Below are 22583 nucleotides of genomic sequence, written 5' to 3'. Positions count from 1 at the left end.
TTGAAACCCTGTTGATTGTGGGTTCCCACATTCCATGCTAGTATGGAACCACCTAATTCGGCCAAAAAAAGGTCTCTTTTGCTTACTGAGGTCTCTGATGTGTGAAGTCAAATCCCTAGTCTAAGTAACGGCATTTCCTGAGGCAGTTCAGACGCTGATGCGGAATATAGACTAGCTAGAAATGAAAATGTGAAGAAGGGTAAAATTTTATATAGGGACAAATGATTAAATTGACAGAAATGGCAGGAAAGACTTGAAGGAAGCTAAACAGAACTTCTAAAATGAATGTGCACACACACATATTTAATTATTGAAATGTACTCAGTGGATAAATGAAATAGTATTTTGGACATATAAGTATCTTTGCTTTTATCCTGGCAAACACCACATTATTAACATTTTAAAATAGAGAGTCTTTTAAAAATTATGTTTACTTATTTACATATTTACACACACATGTGTACCTATGTGAATGTGTGCATGTGCCGAGGACAGCGTGTGGGATTGATTTCTCTCCTTTCACCACGTGGGTTCCTGAGCTAGAACTTGGGTTGCCAGGCTTAGTGGCAAGTGCTTTTACCTGCTGATATATCTGGCCAACCCCCGTTACAAACATTTTAAACACCTGCCCATCTGGTAGGAAAAATAATCTCACCATCATCCTTGTATTCTTGAAGCAAAGAAGTTGGGCATTTGTTTCTTTATGTTTGGTCACTATGTACTTCTTTTGTGAAATGATAGAATGTGTCTTAGCACATTTTTTCTAGCAGGGTGAATTGTTGTAGCCCACTAGTTCTCCTAGTGGCTGTACCCCGCAGGACTGCATAAGAGGTTGATTGGACCGCTGGCCTGAGTATCAGGTGTTTGTAAGGGTCTAACTAGCAAGGGGGAGGTCTTTTGCTCCACCCCTTGGCATTGTTACAAATAGACCTTTGGAATAAAGTTCTGGGCTGGTGGATAAGGATCCAGGCCCACCCGAGTCTATCCTGCATCTCTCTCTGTTTCTCTCCCCTCTATTTCTAACTAAGTCTCTTATCTCTCATTCCTTGAGCGTCCCTGGGGTAAATAATTGTGGGGGCTGGTCTGCCACCGTGAATTTTTGTTGTTTCTTTGCCAATGGCCTTTCTCCCCAGTGTGGATCTTGCTGTGTCCTACCTCAACTGACAATGGGGACAAGAAAACCCAGGGCTCAACTAAGACTCCGGTTTCCTAAGACTCAGTATTTAAAGATAAAGCAGTTTAGGCTTTGGGGCTCCAAAGGGCTCAGGCCTAAACTTTGATGCTATTTAATCTAATCAGTAGATTAAGTAGAGGTTGTCAGTTAACCCAACCTGATAGCTACTTCTACATTGTCTCTGTAGGGAAAATGTTACATGGTTCTAAAACAACTTAAAAAACAAACTTCTGAGTCATAACAAATATTCACTAAACTCTAGCATGGACTAGGGTTGTGCTAGGTACTCAGAACATAAAGACGAAATCATGCTGTATGGTGGTGGTGCACACCTTTAATCCCAGCACTTGGGAGGCAGAGGCAGGCAGATGTCTATGAGTTTGATGCCAGTCTGGTCTACAGAGTGAGTTCCAGAACTGCCAAGGCTATACAGAGAAACCCTATCTCAAAAAAAAACCAACAAAACAAAACAAAATAAAAACAAAGGACAAAAACAAAAGCATGTCTACTGTCAAGAAACTCATGATTAAGCCAGGCATGTGGTACATGTCTGTAGTTCCAGCATTCTGGTAGGTTAGGCAGAGGGATCATCAAAAGTTCGAGGCCAGCCAGAGTTATACAGAAAGATCTTGTCTCAAAAGAAAGTCATGATTAAGATGATAGTAATTCATATTAGGTATGGTAATATGGTTATGGTTAGGTTTTTAAAAGCTTTTTTAGGGGGTGAGGAGATGGCTCAAATGCGTAAAAGACCTGTCACACAAGCATCCCTGCACATACAGAGTACTTTCATGTGTAACATTCACACATGCCCCTTTAAAATATGCTCTAGTAAGTATTTATGGATAATGTCTCAGAATGTTTGGATTTTGCTTTAAGATGCTTCAGGAAGGCCAGGCATGGTGGCACATATCTTTAATTCCAGAACTCAAGAGGCAAAGGCAAGCATCTCTCTTTGAGTCCGAGGCTAGCCTGGTCTACACAGCAAGTTCTAGGATAGTCAAGATTACATAGAGAGCCCCTGTCTCAAAACAACAACAACAACAACAAGGATACTTCAGGAAGACAGAAAATAAACTAAGGAAGAAATAACTGTAGCAAATTTTGCAAAATATTGGCAAGCATTGGAGTAGAGTGACACACGTAGGCTCATTTTGAGATATACTAAGGTGGATTCGTTGGTCTCTCAACTTTTATAAATATAAATTATATAGTTCTCTTAGTCCTCCAGGAATACTGGTAAGCACAAACATAAATATAATATAGGAAAATAAAGATGTATACATTAGAGACTGTAGGAACAGAAAAGAGTCCGATATGCTGGGGTGAAATCGAAGATGACTGAAGGTGGGTCAGGAACCCAACTCTGACGTCAGGTTACAGCTCCAAACTTCAGTTCCACCTAGTTTAAGTTTTGTGATTTTGCATATGTAGCTTCCTTCTTATTCCTCTGTTTCTTCTACAACAAAAGGAAGGTAATTGTGTACTTAAAGATTGAGTTGGGGGTGAGGGGTAGGGATCTCTGCAAAACCTTTGGGACAGTAGCTAGTACAATGGAGAAATAAAAAAAAAGATATTATTTGTTACTGTTACTGATGACGTTTAAAAGGCTTTTCAGAGTTTGTTTGTTTGTTTGAAGACAGAGATATATCAGAAAATATCAGAGCCCGGCAGTGGTGGCACACACCTTTAATCCCAGCACTTGGGAGGCAGAGACAGGTGGATCTCTGTGAGTTCAAGGCCAGTCTGGTCTTCAGAATGAGTACCAGGACAGCCAAGGTTACACAGAGAAACCCTGTCTCGAAAAACAAAACAAAACAAAACAAAACAAAAAAAAGAAAGAAAGAAAAGAAAATATCAGAAACAAGGAACAAAACCTAAGGCCAAGTAGGGGTAGACAATGTGTCTGTGTATTGTGTATGTGTACTTATGTGTGCATACACATGCGTGCCTGTGTGTGTGACTGTGTGTACCTGTATGTATACATGTATGTGTGAGTGCATGTGCCTGTGTGCACATGTGTGATGAGTGCATTGTGTGTGTGTGTGAAGGGCTGAGAAGAAGGAAGTCAATGTGATTCCCATATTTCTTGGGAGGCCAGGTAGGTGATGGCATTATTAATAAGGGAATATAGATAAAGGAGGGATTATTAGCTGCAAATTTTATTTCTAGACATATTAAGCAATGATCAAGCATGTAAACCAAATCACTTCAGAACGGGAGTTTCCAGAATGAGACAGTCAAAACCAGCCGAGTGCAATAAATATTAAAGGTTCTAAAAGTGCTTGGAGGGGAGATTTATCTAGAATAGCAAACTTGAATGTCATATACCACACAAATACAGCCTGTGAGTTCATAAGATGACTAGAAGACACTAGAAATAATGTTGTTCCAGAAATCCTGCAGTTCAGGTATTAGTAGAATTCCCATAAAATAAATATACACTTCTCAGGGTTGTTATCTGAGCCAGAAGATGGCTCAGTGGGTAAAGCCACGCGCTGTGAAGCCCGACAGCCCAAGTTTGATCCCTGGAATCTGTATGTAGAGGGAAAGAACCGAGGAGGACAGGATGTCCTCTGACCCCACATGTGTACCCACGCCTGCCTTCCCCCACACAAAATAAAGGAATAAACGTAAAGACAAAAGTGAACAGCTAGTCCTCCATGAGGCAGCTGTATGGTTTCCATTGCATTCTTACCCAGAGGTGTTGAGATGTTATTAAATGCAGTATTCTGTTATATTTATGTATTTACTGTGTGTCTGTGCTTGCACGTGTGCACATGTGCGGATGTCACATCAGAGGACAGCTCCGGGGACGCAGTGCTCCCCATTCACCGTTGGCTCCCAGGATGGAACTTGGGTCATCAGGCTTGGCAGCCAGAGCCTTTGCTCCCTCAGCCATCTCACGTGCCCACCATCTGACTTTTGAGTGGCATAGATCTTCATTTAAAACAGATTCTATTGGAGGGGCTGGAGATGTGACTTGGAGGTTAGGAGCCCTGGCTGCAGCCAGGCGGTGGTGGCGCACGCCTTTAATCCCAGCACTCGGGAGGCAGAGGCAGTCAGATCTCTGTAAGTTTGAGGCCAGCCTGGTCTCCAAAGCGAGTTCCAGGAAAGGCACAAAGCTACACAGAGAAACCCTGTCTCGAAAAACCAAAAAAAAAAAAAAAAAAAAAAAAAAGCCCTGGCTACTTTTCCAGAGGACCCATGCCCAGGTGGTGGCTGACAACCATCTATAGTAAGGTCCAAAGAATCTGATGCCCTCTTCTGGCCTCCACCAGCTCTCCACGTGGTGGCTAGACAATCTGGCAGAACACTAATACACATAAAATAAAAACAAATAAAATCTCCAAAAATAAAATAATAAAAACAGATTACATTTGAGAGTGTTGGGAAGAAAAGAGCAGAAACAATTTTAGGAAAACTTTAAGTGCCCAGAAGACTCACTCTTTCCAGGACTCGAAAGCCCTTCTTTTCTAGAGTCAGGACTCCTGTTTATGACTAATCTCCTTTAAGGAGCAGGGCCTTCTGAAGAAAAACACAACCAATTAAAATATTATGTTCATTTGTCTATTCATGGTCATAGCTATGCATGTTTTCTAATTCATTTTTGAAACAGGTGCAAACTTAAGGAAAAGTTTCAAACTCTTTCCCTCCCCAATCATTACTTGAGAGTAGCTGCTAACTGATGCTTCATCACTCCCGAATACTTCAGTGTTTTTCCTGCAAAGACTTTCTTCTCCCATTACAATGAAACCATCCAAGGCAGGAAATCAACACTGACACACCACAATTATCAAATCCCACACAAGTTTCATCAACTGCCGTTCACACATAATAGATCCAGTACGGAGTGAGGCATTACCTTCAATTATGTGTGTACTTAAATTTATTTAATCATTAAACTTATTTAATCATCAAAAGCCTCACATTTCCTTGATCTTTAGCACTTGGGAAATTACAGTTACTTTCCAGACTGTCCTTCTGTTAAGTCCATCTGATGTTTCTGCATGATAGGTTTAGGTTGGACACTGGGGAGGCCCCTTACTGAAGCAGTAACATGTTCTTTTCATATTTCCTGTCAGGTAGTATACAATTCTGATTTGTCTTATTAGTGGGAACATTGAACTCTGAAGGTTTAAGTTGGTGTCTGCTGAAATCCCAGCATGGAGAGGGGGGATGGACATGAAGTCTGTCCTCTAGCTGAGGAGCTGTTGGTAACAGACAGCTGCTGGGAGAGGGAGAGTCAGTTTTCTTTAAGGATGTGGACCCTGGGAGGCTGACCACACTCCAGTGAAAGGTCACACATCCAAGAGTATATTTGCAGTACAGATTGGACTTAATGGGTTAAAAGTGGGGGAGGGCTAGTCATGAAGTTAGTTAGGTAGGGGAGGGGTGGTGGTGAGTCTGGGAGTAGTTGAGAGATGGGCTGAATATGATCAAAATACACTGTATGAAGTTCTCAAAGAACCAAAAGAGAAAACAAATGCTATCTTCCAAATTTCTTCACTGTACATTTATTATTTACCTTTTAAAATAACAGGGTATTTTGTGGGGGAGATCCTTTATTTTTTGGTACTAGAGATTGAACCTAGGGCTCTGTACTAGCATTTGCTTAGTACAGAGTCTCACTATGTAGCCCAGGCTGGCCCGAGACTAGCCAACCTCCTGCCTCAGTCTCTTGATTGCTAGGAATGTAGAAGTGAACCACCATGCCTGGTGAGGGAGCTATTTTAAACCTTTAAGTATCCTATTTTCTACCAAATTTTCTTAAAAAAAATTAATTTCATGTGTGTGAATGTTTTGTCTCTTTATGTGTAATGTGTATCACAGGTATGGCTGGTACCTTTGAAGGTCAGAAGGTGTGGGATCCCTTGGATCTGGGGGCAAGGGTGGTTCTAAGATGCCATGTAGGTTCTAGGAATCAAGCCCAGGCCCTCTGAGGGCATCGAGTGCTCTTAACCACGGTGACATCTTTCCAGCTTGTGTATGCAGTTATTTGCATACGATTGCGGGTGCCCAAGGAGACCTGCTGCATCAGCTCCCCCTGGAGCTGGAGTTGTAAGCAGTTATGAGCCAACCAACCAGGTGTTAGGAGCCAAACTCATGTCCTCCTTTGCAAGAGCAGTATGTGCTCTTAACTGTTGAGCCATCTCTCCAGCCCATTCTATATATATTTTTAGAAAAGCATTTTTTACTTTCTAGCAAAACAAAATATCCCAGGCACATGCCTCTCTACTCTTTCCTCCAGCCCTATAACCAGTAATTTCTCACAATGAACTCTTGTTTTTTTTAATGAGGAATGATATTTGGAAGTCGAGATCTTGGTTGTATGCTTGTTTATAGCTATTGGGTTATCTGTGTTCTCAGGCTCTCTTAAGAGGCAGGAACCATATTATGTATGTTCTACACGTTTACATGGGTACCTAACATGGATCCAGGACCACAGGGCTCTTTCTAATTTCTCTCTTTTGTCACCCTCTTTGACAGCCAGGATCCTGGCATCCGTTATCCCCAGAGTATTTATTCATTCCATCTTTTCTATGTGTGTAACCTCCCCCTAGCTGTGAGACGCCTTCCTCTCTCACAGCCCTGCTGAAAGGAAGTTTTCCTTAACTCACTTGAACACCAATAGTCTGCTTTCTTTTGTGGATATTCTCACTCCACCCTGGGTTTTGAAATTTTGTGTCAGGTACCTGCTCCCAAAAAGCCCTTCTCTTCCTGTATGACTTGAAAATTGCCTTCTCATACACTTTCCTGCCTTGTCCCACTTCAGCACTAACATCCTGCCGCAGGCCGACTCTCCACCAGAATGCACTCTTCACTAGTCTTGAAAAGAAGTGTATGTGAGGATACAATCCTTGTCATAATTGGACTCAAATATCCTGCCATGAGTCACCAGGGTAGCTTCATTCTATACCTATTCCTACTTTACCTGGGCCCCACCTATTGGCTTTGGACTGAATTATTCAGGAAGAGAAGAGGAAGTACTATCCACCCGTCTTCAGGTTAAACCACTGGTCTTCTGTTCTTAAGCTGCTCACCTTGTCCTCTGGCTAAGTCATTGATGCAAACATTTCTTTTAAATAAGTATACCTCATAAACTATTAAATTTATTTAAAACAATATCAATATACTCATTCTGATTTCTTGCTTCACTCAGTTGTTTTAAATTACAACTTCCATTAAAGTGGGTTTGTTGAAGTCATCACAGAGTGTCTCAGGATTTTACATGGTTGGAGCTCCTTCCTCTCCTTACTTGTTTCTCAGTCCGACCTCCTTGGTCTTTTCCAGCTACCTTGACCTCTGTGCTAGTTCTGAGTCAGGCCACTCCTGCCTTAGAGCGTTGGTTTCTGTGCTGACGGTCTCTTGTTGGAATGTTCTTTCCTCAGACATCCCCATGGCTCACTCTTGTGGCTTCAAGTTTCTGGTCAGATGTCACCTTTTCCATGATGTGTACCTTAAAAAGCCTATTTAAAACTGTGTCTCCCATCCTTTTCCTGCTCAATTTTCATTGCAGTTTCTAACATAATACCTCAACACTAAGCATGTTTATTTATTTATTTTTACAATCTTTCTCTTCACCATACCTTCTAAACAGTTCCACAGGGGCAGAGATTGTTAATGTTTCGCTTACTGTGGAATAAATATTTGTTGAATGAAGACAGTTGTTCAAATTCCCAAACTAAACACCACCACCTAGTGTTCATACAAGGATGTGTTCATTAATCCCAAGACTGATTTGCACTAACTCTGCAATAAAAGTCGTGGTTTATTCAATTCTCAGTTATCCTGTTTTGTTTTTAAACTTCCCTTAGTGTCTCGTAAAAGTCAAGACGTTCACAGCTATGAAGCATTCACAGGACATACTGACTTCTTTGACAGCCACCTCTTTCCCTTTTACCCTCTCTTCCAGAATTCCTATGCTGGTAAAAGTATCATAAAGGCCGTGAATCTTTTAACTTGGAGGCAGTTCCAAACCTCTTCCATAAACAAACAAACAAACAAACAAACAAGCAAACTCTCAGATATTCATTATAGTGATAGTTTTGCTGTTGGTACACCCTGTCCCTAGAACATCAAAATACAAATGCTGTGGTTTAAATGTTCCCACCAAAACTCATGTTGAAATTTAATCCCCATTGTGAGGTATTAAGAGAGTGGAGGGCTGGGGAGACAGCCCAGTGGAAGACCTCTGCAAGCAAGAGGATCTGACTTTGGATACCCAGCACCCACACCAAAGGTGGGCTTGGTCTTTGCATCTGTAACCCTGTTGGTGGGGTGGGGCGGAAACAGGCAGATTCTAGATTGGCTGGCCATCTAGACTAGCCAAAATAGCAAGGTCTGGATTCAGTGAGAGACCTTATTTCAAAATAAGGTGGAGAGCAATAGATACAGATACTAATATGGATCCTTCACCTCCATACTGGCATGCATGAGTGAGTGCCGCCATCCCGCCCCCATGCACACAACATACACATAGACGTGGGGGTGGGGAAGAAAAAGGAGGAGCAGGAGGAAGATGACAGGGATGAGGGGAGAAGAGAAAGAAAGATATTTAACTATGGTATTGGATGATGAGATTCAGATAGATTAAATGAGGCCATAAAGTCGAGGCACAAGTCAACAGGACTCTGCTGTATAAAATGAGGAAGAGAGACCTGGGCTGGGATATTCTGCTTCACTATGAATCCCGGGATGCCCGGGGAATCTGTGCAGAACCACAAGTGGCAAGAAGGACCTCTCAGCCATGGCTGGCCAAACTTGAACTTCTTAGTCTGTCACGAATCAAACAAACCTGCATTCTTTACAAATTAGTCCACGGCATTGGGTTGTACCAAGAAAAAATGGACTAAAGAAACCAAGGGTGGTGGTGCACTTCTGTGATCTCACTTCTTGGCAGGTGGAGGTACGAGGACTGGAGTTCAAGGTAAACCTGAGTTACATAGGGAGTCTGAGGTCAACCTGGTCTATATGAGAGCCTGTGGGGGGGGGAGGGAGAGAGAGAGAGAGAGAGAGAGAGAGAGAGAGAGAGAGAGAGAGAGAGAAGAAAAAGAAAGAAACCCAAAACAACAAAAGAAAACAGGCTAAACACCCTATTTATTTATTTTTAATTTTTAAAGTTTAGTTTTGGCCAGAGAAGCTCCTAAGTCACAGTGATAAGCCAGCAAGGGCAATGGTTTTGTTTAAATGGTATTGGAACTTCCTAAGATAATAAGCATGATTTCCTGATTCAGAACACATCAGTTTTTGTGGATATGACAAAGGAGAAATGAAGAAAATGGAAGCTGCTGTAAGAACAGGAAAGTATTTTCCTACTTAACAGTAGAGATTGGAAAGGACAAGTATATTTTTTACTGATTGTTTATTGTGCTGTGTACTACTCTACAGCTCACTGATTATTTTATCAACTCTACAGTGTAGGTTCCCTTTCTTAAGCCTCATTTCTCAGCTGACAGAGCAAAGACACAGAAAAGTAACTTGCTAAAGTCACAGACTACTAAGTGCTGGAGACAGGGTTCCAAAGCACAGGTGGGCTCCATCACGCCTAACCAAGAGCTCATAATCCAGACTCTCTCCTATTCTCCTCAGAAGAAAGGGGAATGCTGCTGATCTATGCCAAAGTTCTTGGTCTGAGCAGAGAAATTAATCAATGCTAACTTCTTCTAAAATAGGAAGATGATTTTTTTTTAAAACAAGGTGGAATGATTTGAGCTTCCAAATCACCAATTCATATACCCATTTCTTGAATTTAGTTCATCTCAGCTGTATGTTAAAAAGAAAATAATTGGATTATCTGTTTTTCCCACTCTAGTGATGTTCAAAAGTATTCTCTCTGTGTGTGCATCTGTGTGTGTGTGTGTGTGTGTGTGTGTGTGTGTGTGTGTGTGTATCTGTCTTTTGAGCACTGGAATTACAGGTTGTACCACTATGCCCAGATTATGCATCATCTTCTAAAAGCCACATTAATACCCCAAATTTCAGATTGAGGAGTCTTAGAGGTTATTTGTGAATAGGTGGCTTTCCAGAGGATTCTGGTAATGATTCTGCTCTTACCATTCTGAGTAGGACATTGGTAATTACTCTTCTAAATGCCTGTATCAGTAATTTTAAATGCTGTGCTGGGGACTGAAACTGAGGCCTTTGGCATGCTAGAGATACATTCTACCACAGAGCTATAACCCTTGTACTGGCTGTAAAATTTCTAAAGTACAAGGTTATTTAGGAAAGAAAAATGGTCATTCTCTATCTCATCGTTGATGGTGGTTTTCTTTTTCCCCCTTTCCTTCCTTCCTTCCTTCCTTCCTTCCTTCCTTCCTTCCTTCCTTCCTTCCTTCCTTCCTTCCTTCCTTCCTTCCTTCCCTCCCTCCCTCCCTCCCTCCCCCCCTCCTTCCTTCCTTCCTTCCTTCTTTCCTCCCTCCCTCCCTCCCTCCCTCCCTCTCTCCCTCCCTCCCTCCCTTCTTTCCTCCCTTCCTTCCTTCTCCCCACCCCCCCAGACAGGGTTTCTCTCTGTAGCCCTGACTGTCCTGGAACTCACTCTGTAGACCAGGCTGGATTTGAACTCAGAGATCTGCCTGCCTCTGCCTCCTGAGTGCACGTGCCGCCACCACCTGGCTGACAGAGGTTGTATTACATAGATTCTCAGCTCTACTCTGTACTAAAGCAGAAATTTCTATCAGGGTTTAGGGATTTGTCTACTAACAGTCTTTCAGATGATTTTTGTGTGTGCTGTGCTTACATTTGGAAACCATTAACCTAGGGGGATAATTTTTTAAAAGTGAAGCCCCAGCATCATTTGGGTTGTTGGATTCTTCCCTATTACAAACTACAGACCAGCGCTTCAAGGAATATAATGTAAAAACCTAATTATAAGAATAGTAAATATAATTTCAGAAGACTAGTAATTAACAAGCCTATTAATGGGATTGTATAACTTTTTATTGTAAACTACACGTGAAATGTCTCAATGAATTATATGTGTAAAGTATCTCTAAGAATTCTTTGATGGGTGCTGCTTAACTCTGATTTGCTTTCCATAAAATAAACCAGCTGCCTAAAGTTTTTACAATGTTACCCACATGCCAGTCTCAGTAGCCCCAAAGGCATTCTCTGAACAACCCTGTTTCCTGCATAAGAGGAAATGGGCTTACCCGGAACTGGTTGGTTAGCTATACAAAAGGCTGAAGATGTAGCACAGCTGGTCGAATGCTTGCCTAGCATGCATGAAGTCCTGCACTTCATCTCCAGCACCACACAAAATCAGGCACGGTGGCCGACTTGCTATCCCAGCACCCAGGAGGTGGAGACAGGATGATCCGAAGTTCAAGTTCATCCTTCGTTACACAGCAAGACGAAGGCCAGCTTGGGCTGCAAGAGACTTTCTCAAAAATAAAACAAAGGGCTTGGAGAGACGGCTCAGCAGTTAAGAGCACTGGCTGCTCTTCCAGAGAACCAAGGTTCAATTCCCAGCACCCACATGACAGTTCAAAACTGTCTGTAACTCCAGTTCTAGGGGACCTGACACCCTCACACAGACATACATGTAGGTAGAACACCAACATATATGAAATAAAAATAAATCATAAAAATCCTAACCCCCCCAAAACTAAACAAAACAAAATTCCACTAACCTTTTGGTTATCAAAAGAAAATATGAATTTTCCAGCTTTAGAGATGTTTTAAAATAATAAGTAAAATCGCATTGGTTGAACAGGGTATACAGTGTCCTGAATTTACAAGCACTTTAAATCTTTCTAGTTTTATAATTTATAATCTGACTAAACTACTTCTTAACCTAACTCATCAATGATCTGTTTGTTTGCTTGTTTGTTTATTTTTTTGAGACAGGGTTTCTCTGTGTAACAGCTCTGACTGTCCCAAAACTCACTCTGTAAACCAGGCTGGCATTGAACTCACAGAGATCCACCTGCCTCTGCCTCCTGAGTGTTGGGATTAAAGGTGTGCACCTCCATGCCTGGCTGATTGTTTTTATTTTTTAACCGTCTAGGCTTGGCAAGAACTCCTTGCCCTTTTAAGATAATATATAAGCCTCTTGAGCCCACTTTACAGAAACAGTTAAGACTAACAACAGAGAAGATTAATTTGATAATTTGATCATACCCAGATAATTCAGATGCTAAATATAATTCTTCTTCCTTTTCTTTTTTCTTTTCGACTTGACCAAGCTGGTCGATTAATTCTTCTTGTTTCATCACCTAAGTACTCCTCTTTCGCATACGTTGACAATTGTCATTCTTGGCTATTACCAGTTATCTCTATCTTTCTTTTTCTTTCCTTTTACAAAGTACAGTTGAAGCAAAAAGGTCACTTACCTTGAAGGTTTTCTTTCTCTTCTTCCTCCTCCTCCTCCTCCTCCTCCTCCTCCTCCTCCTCCTCCTCCTCCTTCTTCTTCTTCTTCTTCTTCTTCCCCTTTCTTTCTCCCTCTCACCCTCTTTCTCTCTTTCTCTGGCACAGGGTCTCACTATCTAGTCCTGGCTGGCCTGGAAGTCCATATCTAGACCAAGGCTTTCAACTTGCAAGGATCCTTGGGCCTCTGCCTCTTGAATGCTGGGATGACGGACATGTGTCACCACACCCTGCTTGAAAGTTTTGCTTCCCTACAAGCCAGGTGCACCCTGTTTGTGCTAGCCTAGTAAGAAGAGGTATCAAGAATAAAATACCGTAATACAAGTTGGAACTTTTCATATAATGTAAGAATTGGCTCCAAACCACCTTTCTTCAAAACTAAGCATCTCTTCAAGAGGGTGACTAGTTGGTAGAGAATCTAAGGGGTGAGTTCTCATACAAGAATCACAACACTAAGGATAATTCTGTGAAACTATAATACAAGTCTATCATACAACTTCTGAAACAATTTTTTAATCTTTCAAGAGCTCATGGGAAAAATCTAGTAGCTTTAATTTCAAACACGTAACTTCATGTTCATTACCATATTTGGATTTGTTCTATGGGATTTGGATTTGGTTCAGTTGAAGTAGCTGGGAACCAGGAAGCTAATGCTTTTTTTTTTTTTCAATAATCATACTTTTTTGAATGACAGTGGAAGGGATTGGTGGGGTTAACGGGTAGACTTTTGGGAAATATTAGTGATTTTTGCCACTTTCTCTGTATCCTGATAACCCCCTTGTATAACAGTAGAGAAATAAAGCAGTGTGAAGCTGGAGAAAAGGTCGCAACAAGAACAGAAAAAAGACAGCTTTCTAGCCCTTACACGCCCCATTTCCAACTGTGTGAGCTTCAACCCTACAGTCGAGGAGAACCAAGAAGCTATTTAAGTCTCTTTCAAAATCTCTTCGTGAAACAGAAATCCAATCAGTTTGCGAGACAAACACTTTACTGACGGAGGTATGTTCCCCAGCAATTGTATCTTTTTCATTTTTATTTTAAAAGGCATCTTCCTTTGTGATATATAGGAGAGGCGGTGGTCATAATTTCAGCATGTCAAACTTCAAGGCCAGGTAAGAACTAATAATGACTTGTCAACAAAGGCAAGGGTTTTAAACTCAGTACGTTGATAGCCAGGTGTCCAGAAAAAAAAAAAAAAAAAAAAGACGGTTTGGGGTCTACTATCTACCAATTAACCGTAAACGCCGTTAATGACACAATTTCGGATTTCAGAGATTTGTGAGTTAGCACCACTTAGCAGGAGTTAAGACTGAACACTTGGAGCAGGGTTGGAAAGGTTATGGGGCCAGCAGTAGGGATTTTTTTCTAAGGTTGCTGACGCAAGACGGTGCAGGGGTAAAACTGCCTCCAGTTCCCCCGAGCGGTCTTCACTCCAGGCTCAGGTTAACCGCGCGCCAGCGTGACAGAGACAGTCCCTGACATTCTCAAAAAAGGGAAGGAGAGCGACGCCCGCTCGCCGACGGGGCGGTCTGCGCGGTCACACCTCTGAGCCCGGCCGGCGGTCGGGGAAGGAATCTTCCCGGCCAGCCCCGCAGCGGTGACGGACGTCGCAGCCAGCCAATGGGCGTGCCGGAGGCGGGCCTGACGGGCCTGGAGGGGCGGGATTTCCCGCGCGGCCGCCGCGGAGAGCCCGGTTGGGGCGGCGGCGGCGCCTTCGAGAGGGCGGGCCGGGTCAGCTGCTGCAGGCGGGGCGGCGCGCGGAGCTGTGGGCGGCTGCTGAGTGTCCTGCCGCCGCCCAGCCTTCGCCACGATGCCGGGGATCGACAAGCTGCCCATTGAAGAGACGCTGGAAGACAGTCCGCAGGTGAGGCGCGGGCGGCGGCCGAGGACAGCGCGCGGCCTAGCGCGGGCCTGGCGCCTCAGGTGCCCGCGGCCCAGGTGGGCACCGCCGCCCGGGGTCGCTGCCTGCCGGGACCGCGCCCGACGGTCGCGGGCCGGGCTGGAGGCCCGCACGGCTGGGCCGCGGACTGAGACGGAGCGGCCGCCGCTGTCCCCGGCGGGGCCTGGCGCTTGCTGGAATCCGCGCCGGGTCTCCTCTGCCTTTCACGGGAGGTGCTGGGTTTTTTTATCGCGATGGTACGATGTGGTGAGATAAGCCCTCGGTCCTGGCGTTTTTTCGGAGGAGGCCTGGCACGCGGGGCGCGGCGGGGGCTGGTTTCCTTCGGAAGGGGCTGCGAGGCGGAGTGTGCCACGCCGGTGGACGCAGGGGCGCGCGCCTTGCTCCCCGCGGGGTGTCGTGTCCGGAGTCTCGGGCCGGCGGCTGTCACTTGAGCTGGGCACCCCCCGGGTGACGGGAAGGCGCCGACGCTGCTGAGCCCTGGGTTTGCAGACTTGGCCCGAATAAACTCATCAAAATAAAAGCCCTGTTTTGTGCAGTTGGGAAGGATGCTGGTGAGGTTGCTCTAGCTGAAGACAGTTTGGGAAAGCGTGACTGCTGGATTTCTTTATCAGTACGGAATGAAATCAGTTGTATTTTTAAAAGGTGTTAGGGCCTCTGACTTGCGTCCACTTCATCCTTATGGCCGCTTTTGTATATAGTAAGGGATATAAAACAATGTTGGATTTCTTAACTATTGCTGGCTGAGAAATACATATCATATGGCATTTATAGTGTAATGCCACCGCCCCCCCTCCCCCCAGGAAAAGAAAAGGGCTAGAGCTTGTTTTCCTGGATGACACATTTGCCATGGATTTTGTGCCAGTTCTGATTTCCAGGTTGAAATTGGGCGCTGATTGTAGAATTGATTTTTTTTTTTTTCCTCATTCTGAAAGCTATCTTCATAGGCCAGTTGCTCGGAGGTAATATACTCTTATCAGGCAATATGAGGAAGAGAAACTCACAGATGGTTTAAATTTTGCTTAATGACTTTCTCTGTAAAATCTTAAGCGATATTTCAGATGATTTGCAACAATTTTGTGGTTGTATTGGTCAGTGTAACTTTATCTTTTTACTTTTTAAAAATTAAGACTCAATACACTGAACTTCTTTTACTCAGTCTACTTTTTATAGCCCATAAAGACTATAAAGAGTATGGGTTGCCAGTGCCCTGTCTGTGACTTTCGACGAGATAATCTTGAATTTTCCATGTAATTAGTTGACAGATTGAATCAGGCTCCTTCTGTAGCCCAGGCCAGCCTCAGACACGAGTGCCTCCTGCCCCTGACTGCTGAGTGCAAGCTTGAACCACAAGGACTTCCAGTTGTTGCTTTGTTGTTTTTAGTTTAAAATTTGCTTTTATGTGGGTGGGTGTTCGGGCTGCATGTGTTTGTGTACCACTTGCCCACGTAGGTCAGAAGAGGAACTGGAACTGTTTCTGATGGTTGTGAGCTGCCATGTGGGCTCTGGAAATTGAACCTGATCCTCTGGAAGAGCAGCCAGTGCTCTTAACCACTGAGCCATCTCTCCAGCCCCTGTTTTTTAATTTAAAACAATGATTTTTGGGGGGACTGGAGAATGGATCCAGGATCTTGCACTTGCTAGGCAAATGATGTACCACTAAGATAAATCCTCAATCTTGTTTTTATTTATTATTTATTTATTTAATTTGTGTGTGTATATGTGTTGTTCATGTATGTATGCATGTGTTTGCATGTCTGTGTATGTGTGCTCATGTGCATGGAGGTCCAGAATTGATTCATCTTCCTTGATTGCTTACCATTTATTTATTGATGCAGGGTCTTTCTCTGAACCCTGGGTTTGCTAATTCAGCTAGTCCAGCTTGCCAGCTTGCCCCAGGTATCTATCCTGTCTCTGCCATACAAGTGCTGAGAGTGCATGGGATCTCCACACATGCCCAGTGTTTACATGGGTTCTGGGGAATCTGGACTCTGGGCCTCGAGTTTGCAGGCTAAGGGCGTTATCTACTGAGCCACCCTCCCAGCCCTATTAGAACGTGATTATGCGTATGCAGCTGTTCTTGTACATACACGCATGGAGAGGCTAGAGTGCCAACTCAGGTGCCATTCCTCCTCAGCCTCCGCCTAGCTTGTTGTTTTGAGATAGTGTCTTCCATAGAGACCGGGATCTCAGGGGATCATATAGGCCAGGCTGGCTGGGCAGCAAGCCCCAAGGGCCTGCTTGTCTATGCCTTCCCAGCACTGGGGTTACATGCACCTGCCACCATATCCAGCTTTTTACATGAGTACTTTACAGCTTAAATGTCTTCGTGGTATTCTGAGATAAAGATTCCAAGCCTGCATATTTCCTTAAGTGATTTAACAGGCGTCTCTTAAAATGTTTTATTAGCGTATTAGCATATATTAATTCCACATAACAATTTTATTATGACATTTCCATTTTTATTGTATTTGCCCCTCACCTCTCTTGTTCTCCCTTTCTCTTCCCAACTAGTCTTCTTACTTTCATGTCTTTTAAAAAGATCCTTGTTTTGTTTTGAGAGGAAACTCTTGTGTTGCTCAGGCTAGCTCGAGAGATCCCTCTGCCTCAGCCTCCAGAATAGTTAGGACTACAGCAAGTGTACCATATCCATCTCTCATTGTTTTAGAGTTTTTCCAAAGTTCTGCTTTTATAAATAGGGCTGAGGTGAATGCTTTTGGGTATATATCTTTCTCAGTTTATTTAGAAAATAATCCAGTAAGAATAATAAAGAATAGGAAAACTCTAAAAGCTCCTAATGTACTTTTTTTAAAAAAAAATTTATTTGGTTTTTCGAGACAGGGTTTCTCTGTATAGTCTTAGCTGTCTTAGAACTTTCTTTGTAGACTAGACTGGCCTGGAAGTCAGAGAGATCCTCCTGCCTCTGCCTCCTGAGTGCTGGGATTAAAGGCATGCACCATCACTGCCTGGCTTAGTGTACACCTTTTTAAAATAGATCTTTCAATCCTAATCAAAAGTGACCCACTGGGCAGAGGATGTAGGTCAGTGGTAGATCTCTGGCCTAGCAGTCAAGGCCATGGATTTGATTTCTAGTGCTGTAGCTTCTCCAGTCCCAGTAAAATGGCCTGTGGCCTATTAGTTGCTAAGTTGAAAAATTAGAGCTTGGTGGCTCATGTCTGTAGTCCCAGCATTTCAGAGGCTGAAAGCAGAATGACCACCATGAGTTTGAGGCCGGCTTGCCCTATCTTAAAATGAACAACTGTATGTGTGTATTGGGGCAGGGTAGTGCCACCATGAATTGCTTCCTGTTTTAATTTGTAAGCACACCCTTGTTCTTCTTGCTATTTTTGTTTGTTTGTTTGTTTTTCGAGGCAGCGTTTCTGTGTAGTCCTGGTGTCCTAGAATTCTCTCTGTAGACCAAGCTGGGCTCAAACTCAGAGATCTGCTCTGCCTTCCACATGCTGGGATAAAAGTGTGCACTACCATGCCCAGCTCCCCGCCCCCCCCCCCCCCCCAGGGTTTCTCTGTGTAGCTTTGCACCTTTCCTGGATCTCACTCGGTAGCCCAGGCTGGTCTTGAACTCACAGAGATCCACCTGCCTCTGCCTCCCAAGTGCTGGGATTAAAGGAGTGTGCCACCACTGCCCGCCATGCCCAGCTTTATGCTGCTACTTTAATGAAATGAAACAGAATAAAAAATCCTTTGACTTCTTGACATTACTATCAAAAGAGTTTAAATAGATTAAAAGTCAGAATTACTAGAGTTCTAGTATTTTACTGCTTTTAGAAAAATGTTTCACTGTCTGATTTATATACTGATTTATGTAAATTTAATTTTTTTTATAGACAAGATCTTTACTGGGTGTATTTGAAGAAGATGCTACTGCTATTTCCAATTATATGAACCAATTATACCAAGCTATGCACCGGATTTATGATGCACAGGTAAAGAATTAAAAGGCTCACACAATACTGGTTAAAAGAGACTCTCAGCACCTGAGGACAGAGGTAGTGTCTCCTTGACTTACTGCTACGTACTTCACTTGTTCTTAGGCCCAGAGTATTATCTGTTGAAAGGGTGAATGAATACTGTGGTGGTTTGACTAGGAATGGCCCCCATAGACTCATGTATTTGAATGTTTGGCCCTAGGGAGTGGCCTTATTGGGAGGTGTGGCCTTGTTGGAGGAAGTGTGTCATTATTGGGGTGGGCTTTGAGATCCCCTATGCTCAAGTTAGGCCTAGTATGGCATTTCCTTCTGCTGCCTGCAGATTAAGATGTAAAACTCTCAGCTCCTTCTCCAGCACCACATCTGCCTGCAGGCTAACATGCTTCCCTGCAGTGACAATAATAGACTAAACCTCTCAAACTGTAACCAGCCCCAGGTAAGTGTTCTTCTTTATAAGAGTGGCTGTGGTCATGGTTTCTCTTCCCAACAATAGATACCCTAGCCAAGACAAATACTAAGTATATTATATTACAGGACTTAGGTTTCAGTATAGAGTCTGCCCCCTCTCCTCAAACATAGTGAGAGCTTTCTTACTGGCGTTTACTCATAGGGAACTGACTGAAGACCCCATATTGTTGTATTTTTCTTAATCATGCTTTCAACTTTAAGGAGTCCTTTCTTTTTTCTGGAGTAAAGGCTTTGAAAGTAGCCAGCCTTTATCTAGTTAGTAGAAGGTTGTGACTGAGTTTTCTTGTAGAGTAGACAAAACTTGTCTATGTTTGTATAATTTATAAGTGTTAACAGCAGCCTGTGTTCTGTTGGTGTACTTTATTTGGGATTAGTTAAGTATATTAATTTTGTTTTCCTTCTTTTTTATCTATTGCTATGATAGTTGTGTCTTCCCACCGCCCACCCCCCATAGGTTTTACAAGGCTTCATTCTGGCCACAGATGTTCAGTTAAAAAGTGAAGCGTTATTTTATTATATCAAGACTGAAAAAAACTGAATTAACCAAAATGCCATTCTTCTGGCTGTGTTGCTTTGTTAGGTCCCATGTTAAGCACATTGTTATGTTATTGAATGCTCCTAGTCTCTAAATTGAAGAATAATCAGTCATTCTCATAGAATCTCTATAGATCTTGCTGACATTATGTACAGTTTACCTCTAGCGCTAAATATATTTAGTGCTTATTTTTCACCAGCAGAACCCCTTAAAACAAAACAGAAAAACAGATAAAACACATGTACCTAAAGCTGGGTATGGTATTGCATGTCTGTAATCTCAGCACTTGGGAGGCAGAGGCAAGAGGATCAGTAGTTCAAGGCCATCCTCAGCTACATAGCAAGTTTGAGGCCAGCCTGGGCTACATAAGTCCATGTCTTAAAAAAAGAAAAGGAAAAAGTATGTACCTGTAACATTGCTGAATTCCTTGACAGTGCTTCTCTTCTGGTTTATATCTTCTTTTGAAACACTTTTTTTTTTTTTTAACTTCTTTATTGACTCTTTGGGAGTTTCACATCATTCACCCCAGTTAACACTTTTAATGGTAGTTCCTTTTCCATTGCTGAGAAGTTAAAAAAAAAATACATGTATGGTATAAAGTGATAATAAATGAAGGTGGCCTAGAGATCATCAGTTAACGTTTTTTCTTAACTGTATATTGTGCTAATTTGAATCCTGGTCTTTTTCCTTAGAATGAACTAAGTGCAGCAACACATCTGACATCGAAACTTCTAAAAGAATATGAAAAGCAGGTACATATAGCAAGATTTGAAAGCATGGTTTAACATATGTAACTCTGTGTGTGTGTGTGTGAAAACTTTTTCATCCAGAATCTTTTAGTGTTTTAGAGCAAGGCTCTAAACATATAGATCAGGCTCTTCTCAAACTTTTGGTCCTCCTGCTTTAACCTTCCGAGTGCTGGTATTCAAGGCATACACTACCATGCATGGCCTCGTAGGACTTCTTGAATTTACAAAATACGCCATTGAAATTTCACCAAGTCCTTATTGTTAGTGACTTAATGTTAGAACCACGGTTGTCTGCTTTTCTAGATTTCTCCTTTTTACTAACAAAGAAACTGAGCTTTGTTCAAGTTTATGCTGTTAGTTGTTGGAGAAACCTGAGCTAAAGCCAAATCTTTGAACTCCTAGTATTGAGTACATTCCTGTGATGATATTTTGTTTGTGCTTTAACAAATAAATCTTGTCTGAAGATCAGAGGGTGGAGCTAGCTATTAGTAAACCATAGAGGTCTGTAGGTCTGTATAGACAAGAAACAGAAAGTGATATATATATATAGTTGGGTGGTGACAGGAGCTCATCTCCTTTTTGGTCTGAGGAGTCAGGGAGGTGAGAGGTGACTTCGGCTGCTCCTTTACTTCTCTGATCTTTCAGCATTTACCCCAATATCTGACTTTGGGTTTTTAATTATTAAGTCCAATTAGAATTTGTGCTACACATTCCAGTATATCATGTTAGTTGATTACTTTATAGACATTTAAAATAGTGTTGATTAATTATGAAGATTCTTTTATTAAAGGGGTATTTTTGGAGCATGCTCAAAATTTTAGAAGTTTCTTTTTGTTTTATTATTAAGAAATTTTCTATTCATTTTACATACCTACCACAATCCCTCCTCCTCTCTTTTCCTTTCTCCCAGCCTTCCCCCCCAACCCACCCCCAAATTCCCACCTCCTCCAAGTCAAGGTCTCCCATGGGGAGTCAGTAGAGCCTGGTACATTCAGTTGAGGCTGGAAGTTTCTAACATTACTTGAAAGCACAAATTCTGTTATTCATAAAAATACAGCATTGAACATTTATCTCATATGTATTTCTCAATTTTCAGCGTTTTCCTTTGGGGGGTGATGATGAAGTTATGAGCTCTACTTTACAGCAGTTTTCAAAGGTTATAGATGAGGTAAGTTTTGGTCTTGTTTGAATAGGTGGTTTTATAACTAAGTTACTCAAGTTATTCAGCTTTTACTGAAAACTATAAAAATTTATATTGTGTGTGTTCATGAGTGAGTACAAGGGCACCATAGTTTGTGTGTGGTGGTTAGAGGACAACTTGCAGGAATAGGTTCTCTCCTACCATCTGAATCCTTGGGGTTAGGGATCAGTCATCAGACTTGGTAGTAGGTGCTGATACCCACTGAGCCATCTTCCCAGCCTTTATGTGGGGAAGCAATGTAGTTCTGATTCTATAAGAAGTTTTGTTACAAAGAATAGTATCAGAAGGCACAATTTCCACATCATGATGGTTTTCATAATATCAATATTTTCTTATCTAATTAAAACATTTTCCCCAGAATAAACTTATCTGTGAGCTTCATCTATTCCTATGAATAGATGAATCATTCCATGAAACATTCAAAAAAAATTTTTTTTTACTGTTATTTGATATAGACAGAGAAGAATGAAGCTGTCTGCTGTAGTTAGGCACTTTGTGGTTTTTCTTTTGCTATTGAGCAACACTTTACTGTTCAGTCCTCATTAATCCATGCAAAATAGCCAAAATTAGTCCTTAATTTCTCAAACCATTAATCATAACAGATCACAAAACAGTAACAACATGAAGGTCTAGAAGTTAGAAGAAGAAAAGTAGTGAGATGTGTATGGAGAACCATAACTGTTCTCTACTCTTGCTGTAAAAGCTGTGATTGTTTGTGTGATTATTCTCATATACATACTTTTTTGCCATGCTTGGGATCCATCCCAGGGCCTCACATGTGCTCGGTAAGTCCTCTACCACTTAGCCCCAGCTTTTCTAATATCTTAATAACTCATCATAGCAGAATATTTTCTGAGGCTAACAGTATAAGTAATACTAATGGGTTAGGGATGTAGCTTAGTGGTAGAATACTTGACTAGCATATGTGAGTAGTAGGCTCTGACCCCTGGCACTTAAAGTAAACAAAAAAAATGCTTATAGGAATATTTTCTATTTTTTTTAATTATGGTAAAATAAAATATATTAACATTAATGATATTTAATCTATTTGCAGTGTTGTACAACCATAATAGCTGTCTAGATCAAGAACATTTTCATTTCTGGGTGATGGTGGCATAAGCCTTTAATCCCAGCACTTGGGAGGCAGAGGCAGGCAGCTAGCTATCTGTGAGTGTGAGGCCAGCCTGGTCTACAGAGTGAGTTTCAGGACAGCCAGGGCTACATAGAGAAACCCTGTCTTGAAAA

At 42.2% G+C, this 22583-nt stretch overlaps 1 protein-coding gene across 2 annotated transcripts in view; it reads left to right on the top strand.

Annotated features, from left to right (window-relative positions):
* The first annotated feature begins 13330 nt into the window (after positions 1 to 13330).
* Appl1 (adaptor protein, phosphotyrosine interacting with PH domain and leucine zipper 1) overlaps positions 13331 to 22583 on the top strand; it is a 48883-nt gene continuing 39630 nt past the window's right edge. Inside the window, exons 1-4 of one of the 2 annotated variants that reach the window (XM_076544098.1) lie at positions 13331 to 13540; positions 18284 to 18382; positions 20081 to 20140; positions 21234 to 21305. In XM_076544098.1, the coding sequence (XP_076400213.1) occupies positions 18338 to 18382; positions 20081 to 20140; positions 21234 to 21305 (177 nt within the window). In that variant the 5' untranslated portion in view covers positions 13331 to 13540; positions 18284 to 18337. Of the gene's footprint in view, positions 13541 to 14199; positions 14406 to 18283; positions 18383 to 20080; positions 20141 to 21233; positions 21306 to 22583 lie in introns of those variants that run through there. The other variant, XM_076544097.1, reaches the window with a different exon arrangement.

The sequence above is a fragment of the Peromyscus maniculatus genome, chromosome 9 (genome assembly GCF_049852395.1).
Source record: "Peromyscus maniculatus bairdii isolate BWxNUB_F1_BW_parent chromosome 9, HU_Pman_BW_mat_3.1, whole genome shotgun sequence".
Lineage (NCBI taxonomy): Eukaryota > Metazoa > Chordata > Mammalia > Rodentia > Cricetidae > Peromyscus > Peromyscus maniculatus.
The sequence above is the reverse complement of the archived record's forward strand: the minus strand, read 5'-3'. Positions and strand labels throughout refer to the sequence as shown.